Below are 11731 nucleotides of genomic sequence, written 5' to 3'. Positions count from 1 at the left end.
TGTGTTTCAGTACAAGTTTTAGAAGTAATCTTATTCAAAAAGTTATTAAAGTAAGAATGGTTACAGACTTGTCAGTAAACTAAACAGATGTTACAGAATTAAAAATATCCATTTAGAATCCAAAATGTTTATATGCGATTTATCTCAGAAGTTCATATCCGTTTTTTGCATAGATCTACATCAACCCTTTTATACCGGCGTTTCCCTGGAGGGAAAGTGTGGTTTACCAGGCATCTGTTCGTTACACAATCGTGACTATGTAGATCATGTTACCACTTTAATGGTTTAAGATTTTTTCATGAAATTTGGCACGTGGATAGAAGCAGTATTAAGAATATGCAAACCCTTTGATTATATCTCTGTGCCACTAAAATCCGTGTTGCCACGGCAACAAATAGATACAAATGTAACTAAAATGGACCCTGTGATAACAATAAGAATAGTATCGACATTGTACAACACTTGCACCTTGAAATTTTTGAAAGAATCGTATTATAAAGCTTTCGCTCTAAAATCTGATATGAAACTCTTGACGATATGTGCATGTCCGCCGGATATAGATTATGTATACCAGGTGTGAATAGACCACGTATAATCAGGGTCAGTCAAAATCATTTTTGAAAGACCGTGGTTTAATGTAGTTAAGATTTTGTCACAAACTCGAGAAAAGAAAAGATTAGATATAAAGTCCAGACCATATGCGCATGATTTCTTCATGTTGATAAGTGTACCAAGTTTCATTTGAATTACATGAAAACTATAGAGTTGAGTTTATAAGGTATACACTGAGGTTGTAGTATTATATCACGTCCAAAAAGGGGCATAACTATGGAAAAATAATCGGACACAGTCTTGTATGAATAATGCATCAGTTCAACTTCTTGATTTGATGGAAAACAAGAGCTGTCGGAGGACAGCAACGCTCGACTATTCAACAGCCTTGTCAATTGAATGAATACAAAAGTTGAAAAAGGGGCATAATTTTGTAAAATGCAAAGTAGAGGTATTGAACCTCTGTACTGCATGTCATATCATGACAGTGAACAAGTGTGTGAAGTTTCAATCCTTTCCAATTTGTGGATACTGAGATACCAGCTTACATACAAAAACTTAACCAAAAACTGCTAAGTCAAAGGGGCATAATTTTGTAAAAATGCCAAGTAGAGTTATGGGACCTTCACAGTGCATGTTAGATCATGACAGTGAACAAGTGTGTGAAGTTTCAATCCATTCCAATTAGTAGATACTGAGATATCAGATTACATACAAAAATTTAACCAAAAACTGCTAAGTCGAAAAAGGGGCATAATTTTGAAAAAAAAAAAAATAGAGTTATGGGACTTGCTTAGTGCATGTCAGATTATGACAGTAAACAAGTATGTGAAGTTTAAATCCATTCCTATTAGTAAGTACTGAGATACCAGCTTACATACAAAACCTTAACCAAAAATTTCTAAGTCGAAAAAGGGGCATAATTTTGTAAAAAAGCAAAATAGAGTTATGGAACCTGTGCAATGTAGGTCAGTTCATCACAGTGAATAAGTGTGTGAAGTTTCAGTCCATTCCCACAAGTGGTTACTGAGTTACCAGCTTACATACAAAACCTTAACCAAAAATTTCTAAGTCGAAAAAGGGGCATAATTTTGTAAAAAAGCAAAATAGAGTTATGGAACCTGTGCATTGTAAGTCAGTTTGTCACAGTGAATAAGTGTATGAAGTTTCAATCCATTCCCACAAGTGGTTACTGAGAAACCAGCTTACATACAAAACCTTAACCAAAATCGGGACGCGGACGCAGACGCCGACGCCGACGCATGGGCGAGTCCAATAGCTCTACTATTCTATGAATAGTCGAGCTAAAAATGTGTTGCCATACTAGGTATGGTTACAACTGCAGTGGGTTTTGAACCCAATGCTTCCGACTGGATAGCATCAAATACTTTATCTACCAGACCACAACTCCCCCATACCACAAATCCCCCAGACAATCACTGCCCCTGACCATCACTCTCCTAGACTTCTCTCAGTAGTCGTAGCCATACTGCATGGTGCTGTGGTTCGTTAAGAGAGAGCCAATCATTCAGGCAATGGCCCAGCACCTCTGTCTTCAACTCTCTAGGTTTCTGTCGGGGTTACCTCACCCTTAGTTTCGTGTTTATATGCTGGGAACACAGGGGCTATTTGTCCCATAACTGGGGGTCTGTTCATAGGCATCAGGGCGTGTCCACACACCGATGGGCCTGGCAGGCCACGTGTGGGGTCAGACCTCCGAGTCCCCTGCAGTTCTGCCCGAGGGTGCAAGGGGTTCAGTTACCATGTGGCGTCATCTGGGAGGCACTGCAAAAGGGCTTGTCTGCAGAGAGGCTATGTACTGGCAGGGAAGACTTAAGCACTCAGCTTCTTTTTCACCAGAAGGCTAGCCAGTGGTGGAGGCTGAAAGCGGAAGGTGACAAGCACACAACACACAGCACACCACACTTGACACATCAACAGACCAATGCCACACACTGCCCCTAGACCAATACTCCCTTATATTCCAATAACCTTATACCTTCTAAGCGTTTATCTTTTTGTTAGTTCTGAACTTTAATGTGAATGTCTTCAATCAGTACCAACTATATTGTTGCTTGATAAGATTTTATTGAATCAATAACCATCTTTAACAACATCTGTTTCATACATGTTAAAGGGACAGTTCTCTAGATGTATACCACAGTATTATTCTTTTTACTTAAAGATGACAATACCTTTATAATTAAATAAGTATTAGTTTTACTATTTTATGACTATATTATTAAGTAGATTATAGATTAATTTCCTTCTATTTTCCATTAAATTTTACTTTACTGCATGTAGATAGCACTTTCATATATTTTAGACGAAATATTTCTAAAAATGTTTTTTTTTTTACATTTTATATACAACAAGAGCTTGTAGAACAGGGTATGTCCCCCTTGATGAATTCAGTAACTGCACAAGGAACAGAAATTATTTGGTCACTGTACAAAGTTCTACTGTTCTTGGTCAATGTGACTTTGCCCGACTTATTGACCCCAAAACCAACAGGGGTCATCTGCTGGTTGTGATCAACCTCCCTATTAAGTTTCTTGATCCTATGCCCAAGCATTCTAGAATTATTGTCCGGAAACGATTTAACTGTTCCTAGGCACTGTGATCTTGACCTTTGGCCTACTGACCTCAAAATCAATAGGGGTCATCTGGTAGTCATGACCAACCTCTCTATCAACTTTCATGATCCTAGGCCCAAGTGTTCTTGAGTTATCATCTGGAAACCATTTAACTGTTCTGGGTCACTGTGACCTTTGCCTACTGACTGGGTAATCTGCTGATCATGATCAACTTCCCTATTAAGTTTCATGATCCTAGGCCCAAACGTTCTCAAGTTATCGTCTGGAAACATTTTAACTGTTCAGAGTCACTATGACCTTGACCTTCTGACCTCAAGATCAATAGGGGTCATCTGCTGACATGACCAACCTCCTTGTCAACTTTCATGATCCTAGACCCAAGCGTTCTTGAGTTATCATCCAGAAACCGTTTAACTGTTCCAGGTCACTGTGACTTTGACCTACTGACGTCAAGGTTATCTGCTGCTCATAACCAACCTCCCTATTAAGTTTTGTGATCATAGGCCCAAGGGTTCTCAAGTTAACGACCGAAAACGATTTAACTGTTGCGGGTCACTGTGACCCTTGACCTTTGACCTACATACCTCAAAATCAATAGGGGTCATCTGCTGCTCATGAACAACCTCCCTATCAGCTTTGATGATCCTAGGCCCAAGCATTCTTGAGTTATAATCCGGACTCCATTAAACTCTTACGGGTCACTGTGATCTTGACCTTTGACCTACTGATCTCAAAATCAGTAAGGGTCATCTACACTCCAGGAGAACTACGTTCCTACGTAAGTCAAGTCTCATCAATATCATGTGACATACCTCAACGACGAAGCTACGGTGTCGCTTCGAATGACCTTGTTGATTCACTTATTATGTGTAATTAAGCATATATTATTTTACGTTTTCATAACTGAAAAGATAAGTTTGATGTGAAGAAGATATATTAGCTATTTGCAGCATTTTGCAAGATGAAACGAACTAGTTACAAATACACTTATGTAAGCTACATAAATGTTGCAAGGCCGCAACGATAACATACATTATGTGACAACGTCTCACATACAGTGTTGCAAAGTCTCAGCATCATAATTACCATTTGAACTTGTACAAAATTACACTTATTAGATAGTACGTACATGCGTACGCCGGTAATTAATACTGTATAGATAATCAGGATCATAAAGCATTACTTTAAGAACTTTCCACATAAATTAGCTATTTCGTAACAAATGTTTTCGACACCATGTGCAGGCGTATTGCTCATTTTGTCCGCATATAGTAATTATTATTACGTCGTGCAAATGTATTAGGAACATATCGTATAAAAAAGCGTTTCATTCTGACAGATCATTTTTGTTGCATGCCGTATTTTTCAAATAACAACAGAAATTTAAAAGCAATTAGAAATACTTCATTTGCAGTACTCATTCTTATGGCAGAGCATGCACCCGCAGCACAGGCAATGAACATCCGTAAACCGAAGTGACGTCATTACATTAAAGTGAAGCACAATAACAAAGTTTCTCTTTAGTTTTATCGTTTAAAGCGTAACGGTATGTTCTTTCCGTAAAATATCGTATTTCAGACCGACAAAAATACTACATGTAAATAGGACGAAGAGAAGGTCTCAAGGTACCTGATATTGTCTAAATTCACATATACAATACCATATGATATCAAAGCAGCGCAAGTTGTCATAACCAGCACGAGAGCCAACGCATGGGGTGCCAGATTGGTTTTGTATGCATGGGTAAAGTCGACGGAAAGGTCAGTCCGGTGTGCAAGAAATAGTTTTCCTTATTACATATCTAAAATTATTTCAATTGAGTTTCAGTGGACTTCGATCATACAATATTTTTCCTTATTATATACGTTACTATAAGTAGTAACAAAAAGCCGTTTAAAACGGTCATTACGACTACTGTTTATGTATCCATAATGGCACATTGCGCCTCTGGCGCCATAACCTAACTAGAACATCAGCGAGTTCTGATGTTGACGTCATGAAGCAACATTATTTATGGCGATTAAAAGGTCGCTGAATCAGATCGATTGTCAAATAAAAAAAAGCAAAACAAATAATTATAAAATATATAAAATGTAAATACCAAGATAAATATGAAGTGAACGTATATGATAAACAAGAGGGCCATGATGACCCTTTACATCGCTTACCAGAATCGATCTGGCCTACTGACCTAGATTTTGACCCCGCGTGACCAAGAGTTGAACTTGACCTAAAGATCATCAAGACAAACATTCTGACTAAATTTTGTAAAGATTTGGTTACAACTGTGGCCTCTAGAGTGTTTACAAGCTTTTCCTTTGATTTGACCGGTGACCTAGTTTTTGACCCCATATGACCCAGATTCAAACTTGACCTATAGATTATCAAAACAAACATTCTTACTAATTCCCATGAGTTTCAAACTTAAATTGTGGTCTCTAGAGTGTTGAAAAGAATTTCCTTTGATCTGGCCTAGCGACCTAGTTTTTGACCCACATGACCCAGATTCAGACTTGACCTAGAAATGATGAAGACAAACATTCTGACCCAGTTTAATAAAGATCGAGTCACAAATGTGGCCTCTTAAGTGTTCACAAGCTTTTCCTTTGATTTGACCAGGTGATCTAGTTTTTGACCCCACTTGACCCAGTTTCAAACTCGACCTAGAGATCATCAAGACAAACATTCTGACCAAGTTTCATAAAGATTGGATTAAAATGTGGTCTCTAGAGTGTTCACAAGCTTTTCGAATGATCTGACCTACTGACCAAGTTTTTGACTTCACATAACCTAGTTTCAAACTTGTCCTAGAAATCACCAAGACAAACATTCTGACCAAGTTTTTTAAAGATTGTATCAAAATGTGGTCTCTAGAGTGTTCACAAGCTTTTCCTTTGATCTGACCTACTGACCTAGTTTTTGACCCCAAATAATCCAGTTTCAAACTTGACCTAGAGATCATCAAGACAAACATTCTGACCAAGTTTCATAAAGATTGTATCAAAAATGTGGTCTCTAAAATGTTCACAAGGCAAATGTTGACGGACGACGCACGAGGCACGTCGACGGACGCTGAACAATGACCGGTCACAATAGCTCACCTTGAGCTAAAAACTAAATAAACGGCTGGTTGTGCCTTCTAGCCGCAATGCCATACCTAGTTTCATAATGGTCCTCGGAATAAAGCCCTCGGGCGATTATAACACTAGACGTGCCATTATTGCAAGAAAGCACAACCTAGTCCTATATTAACTTCGTAGCAATTCTTCATGAAATGATTTTCTTTTCAACCCTTAATTATGTTTTATGTAAGAAAGTACAACTATCAAGGCATTTGATTTTATATAACATATAGCCTCTTATCCAAATTGTATAGAAACTGAAAAACCCCAGTAAATGCTTGAACAAATGAAAAATGCACTTTCAACTTTTCTTACTTGATTATAGGTACACGTGTAATAAACAGGTAAATAGATGGGAGAACGGTGTCTTTTAGTGATATTATCGGGCTATTATCACCTTGGCAGGACCATTATTACTCAATGGCACCACTCTCCCATATATTAAACTGTACATATTGCGGACAACGCTTTCATATCGGAGAGTAATGTTTTCTAAACGTTTAAATGGAAAGAATCGCGTGATGTCTATGACGTCCACACACACGTTGCGACATCTATTTGACGTTTCAACTTGCGGAAAATATCTTGCGGAAAATATGAATTCGCGTCAGCTTGATTTGTTTATTAGATTTTCGGAGAAATTCTTTTCGTATTTTTCTTGTTTTTCGTACCAGAACGAAAATTTGGACATAAAGTAATTACTTGATAGTAGGTATGTAATAAAAATGTTATCAATTTGTATGTGGATAATATTGCGCTCCTAAAGTCGCGCAATATTACTGCTGCAGAACAAGTGCATTATATCCACATACAAAGTCAATAACCTATAAATATTGACGTTTTAGTTTTATTTCGGGTGCGTGTCTTCAATTATGACGTCAGTTTCATGGATGTCGTCACGTTTTTAAGTTCTTTAACTGGGGCATTTTGAGTTCCACTTGGGTTAAAGAACAATTTCTTTTATCATCGATATAATGAATACTACACACGTAGTAATTATAAAAAGATATTTAGATTTTGCATCGATAAATAAGCATTTATTCTTCATAAAGTCGCGCAATATTTCTCTATTTTCGCTGCAGAACGCGTGCATATACCTAGATACAAATCTAATAACATGCTCACTTCAGGTTTCTTAGTTGCGTCCTGTGCTTCAAAAGAATCTTTTTCCAGACTTAACAATAATCAAGGTGTGCGCATGCAATAGTATAAGTCAACTCCGCGCCACGTCGTACGTATTGCTAGTAAGATATCTTGGGGAAACCGTCAGATGATAATAAAAGAAACGGATGAAGAAATACTAGTACATACTTCTAACAAAATCTGATTTTCAGTCACAGACTTGCTGGTACATTTCACTCGGATATAAGTAATGTTTAGCCGCAAGACTTCGATGAGTGTCAGTAACGTTTGCCTATGTCGCGTTTAGAGTTAGTAATATCATCGGTTAGAATGAGGAACATGATATTAAATAAATATTGCCTGTTTATGATAAAGCAGTTGCAGCAATTATTTCTAAGATTAAAACTGGCATTGCCTTTAATCGATCATTGATTGTCAGTAAGTATTGCTGTTGAAAAATGTAGTATATTTGTTTTATTCTGGAAAATAGCAAAATGCTTCTATTTTCTAAATAACAGACAACTGTTTTTAAAATTTAAATGTTTTGATAAATTTATGCGATTACTTTTAGAATCTGAATACATGTTCAAGTCAAGACACAAGTAAATATAATAAAAGTAATTGATATATATGAAAATAATATAAGCCGTGTCATATTGATCGAAAGCGTAAACAGAAGTCGTTGAGATATGTCACATGATATCGTTGAGACATGACTTACGTTGGAACGTAGTTCTCCCGGAGTGATCTATTAGTCTTGACAACCTTCCCTATCAACTTTCATGATCCTAGGCCCAAGCGTTCTTGAATTATCATCCGGACACCGTTTTACTGTTCCGAGTCACTGTGACTTTGACCTACTGATCTCAAAATCAATAGATGTCATCTGCTGGTTATGACCAAACTCTCTATCAATTTTCATGATCCTAGGCCCAAGCCTTCTCGATTTATCATCCGGAACAGATTGGTCTACATACCGACCAACAGACAGAACGACCAACCAACAACTACAAAAGAATGTACCCCTCCTTCTTCAAAGGGGGGCATAATTACAAACAATGTAAAGAAATCTCAAAACCTTGAAAGATCATACATAAATCTGGATTGTGCACCTTTAATATACAGTAAAATAACATTTAATAAATTAATACAGTGATTTCAATTGTTTCCAAGCAACCACTTGCAATGTCAGAGTCATACTTATTCACAATGGATTTTCTTTGCATTATTAAAGCTTATCATGCCATTAAAAATGAACTTAGTAATGTTAAACTTAACACCTACATTTATGAATGGGAATGAGTATGATATGAACATCAAAATAGTTCCAGTAACAATAGGATTTTAAAACATTGAACAATGTAATCTAGTCTGCTCTTTGCCCATCTTATTACAGACTTTTTGACTGAAAAATGTATTTACAGAGCGTCTTAAATGAAAGGTATCAAATTAGACTGACTAAACATAAATCCATATTTCTGTGCAAAGAAATCACACTACCCACCAGCTGACTATTTCTAGTCATGTTGGATTATAAAATTTAGGTCCAACAGTTTATATAATATGGAAAGAATATTTTACAATAATCTTTCTTTTGTGCTTTGCAACACCTTATGTGCAAAATCCTACATATTAATATCATAGTTTTAATCAGCTTGTTTTAAATTTGTTAATACCTAGTAAGAATATTGTTCTAACTAATCTGCAAGGAAAGTAAACAATCTGTCACTGGTTGCAGATGCCTAAAGAAATATCCAGTTCTGCACCTACAACCAATGGTAGATTATTTCTCTTGTATAAAATACTTTTATATATCTTATAGATGAAACTGAAATTCATTGTAGCACTTTTTTCTTGTAGTAGCATATTCAAAGCACAGTAAACTATTGCTGCTTTTGAGAAAAGCACATGTCTCCCACAACTGCCTAATCATAAAGGAAATCAGTAAGTATATACTGTTTACTCACTACAAATATACATTTACAGAGTAAAAGGCCCATTTTTTCTAATTCAAGGGCCATAATTCTGAAGTGCCTGGGCCGATTTGGCTAGTTATCGAACTTGGCAGAGGACTTATGGTCAAACACATTTTGTTCAAGTTTGGTGAATATCAGATGAGAACTATTTGACTTAGAGCACGGACAAGATTTGTGACAGACAGAGAGACAGACAGGAGTAAATCAATATATCTCCCACACAACTGTGTGGTGGGAGACATAATTAATGTCATAAACAGAAATGACATCTTGACTTTTCAAAGACACACAACAGCAAAGTTCTGGTTTAGTGTCATCCTTTGTAGTGTAACATTATATTTTAATTCTATGAAATAACTTTTTTCTAGATCAAGAAATACACTATAAAGGAAAAAGAGCAACTATCACAGAATATGAACTATATCCATTTTTCAAAAAAAAAAAAAAAAAAAAAAAAAATCAGTGCATATATCTAAGTTATCACTAACAGCACAAGAGTCATCTTGCATGGGGATTCCAGATGGATTTTGCAGGCATGGGTAACACTGAAAATGCCAGTCTAGTGTACAGGAATATTATTTCATCAACTCATGTTTATCACAAATTATGATCAATGTTGTACAATTCAACCATGCCAACCTTTTTATACAAACAAAGACACATGTATGAACAAAAAAATCTATACTGGTTTCATGGCTCTAACAGGCAATGAATACATCACGCAAAAATGGATATATAAGGCTCTTTGGAGCATGGAATAAATTATACATGTCCTATTCAATAGTAGAATGAATAAAGCCACATTTATCAGCACATTTTATTCAGATCACAGATGTTTTTTTTCTAAAACATGAAAAGCAATGGATGTATTCCATTAATTTATGAATCCAAGATCCCTGAATTTCAAGTATAATTTAAAAGGAATAAGGCAGAAAAGTGTTCTTTATCACACGTTTGTTGCGGGAGTGTAATAAAGCTATTACATAAATTTGGTAATACACTAATGTAATAAAGCTTTGATGCTGACGTCATTTTTAGTAAAAGAGACGTTGGTCAAGTTTACATGTTCTATAATAGTTAAAGAAGGAAGAACTTACATGTGATATAGAGAATATTACATTTTTGTCTTTCCACATTGAATTTATTAATCTTGTTGAATAAAATTGATAAAATGCTTGACAGAGCCTCGCATTTTATTATTTTATTCAACTTGTTTAATAACTTCAGTATGAAAAGACACTCGTGTAATATTCTTTATGTAATGTGCAGAACATGAAGGGACAAATAAAATGTGTATGCAGACTGCAGTCTCTAGATAAAACATAATGAGAGAAAAAATAAATCCTTTCTGCTTGGGACCAGATCAGAACTAAATCTTACACTAAATTTTACAACAGGATTCTTGAACATAGAAAGTGTTCCAGATTCTGAAAGGAATACACCCAATGAGCACAAGTGTCACACACTGGCCAGAATCATGTTTAATAACACAGTTAAGAACAGCTTGTGGAGGTTAGAATTGTAATCCTATTGCACCAAGTAACAGTCACAATAATATCATCCTTTGATAACTGCGATTGGTCGAAGTTTAATAGCTTTCTTACTTATACCTGCCATATGACCTGAAAAGACAAGAAAGGTGTGAGGTATTATTCTGCATTCTAATATTACCCATTTGGTTTTATATTACATAATAAACAATGAATACAGAAATTGTGATGTAATTATGCAACAAAATCACTTTGTACGTCACAATTATTGTGTCATTGTATTTAACATCAAAGCAGTTTGCTGAAAATGAATACGGCATAAAACAAGCAAATATGTCGTGGATGTCGTTAAGGATTACAAATACTTCATATTGTTTTAGAATCGAAATGATATATCTAAAACAGTGATTTCCTCTTTAAAAAAATATAAAGAAGGTTCTAACATTTTCTTGTTCAATGTCAAAGAATGTAATCACACTTACATGTATCCACTACATCTGTGACGTTCTTGTAAGACTGGGGTGCCTGAAATCAACATTATAACTGATACATGCCAATGACAACTTGCACTAACTCTCTTCATAGAAAGTGAAAATGTTCAGGTATAGGAAATCAAACCTTTCATACTGGTATCTTTCAGTCAAAGAATACACTAAGTTTCACAAAGATTTTGACATAAATACTGCAAGTCCTGAATATAATTTTGGCTGGGTTAGCAAATAATTAAGTTTCTGCCTCAGTACCTAAAGATTTAAATCTTGCTGACTTCAAATCCCTTGCCCCTCACTGATGTGGGTTTGAAACCTCACTTGGGGTGTAGCATTCTACAAGTGAGGAAGCTATCCAGCTAGCTTACGGAAGATTGGCAGTTC

At 35.9% G+C, this 11731-nt stretch overlaps 1 protein-coding gene across 2 annotated transcripts in view; it reads right to left on the bottom strand.

The window, feature by feature from the left end:
* Positions 1-2620: 2620 nt before the first annotated feature.
* The window catches only part of LOC128548010 (RNA-splicing ligase RtcB homolog), a 32238-nt gene continuing 23127 nt past the window's right edge, over positions 2621-11731 (bottom strand). For both annotated transcript variants that reach the window (XM_053522259.1, XM_053522260.1), the window contains exons 13-14: positions 11342-11384; positions 2621-10991 (exon numbers count right to left, since the gene is read on the bottom strand). In XM_053522259.1, coding sequence (XP_053378234.1) covers positions 10927-10991; positions 11342-11384 — 108 coding nt within the window. In that variant the 3' untranslated portion in view covers positions 2621-10926. The remainder of the gene's footprint in view (positions 10992-11341; positions 11385-11731) is intronic.

The sequence above is a fragment of the Mercenaria mercenaria genome, chromosome 13 (assembly GCF_021730395.1).
Source record: "Mercenaria mercenaria strain notata chromosome 13, MADL_Memer_1, whole genome shotgun sequence".
Classification (NCBI taxonomy): Eukaryota; Metazoa; Mollusca; class Bivalvia; order Venerida; family Veneridae; genus Mercenaria; species Mercenaria mercenaria.
This window is presented reverse-complemented; position numbering and strand designations above follow the sequence as displayed.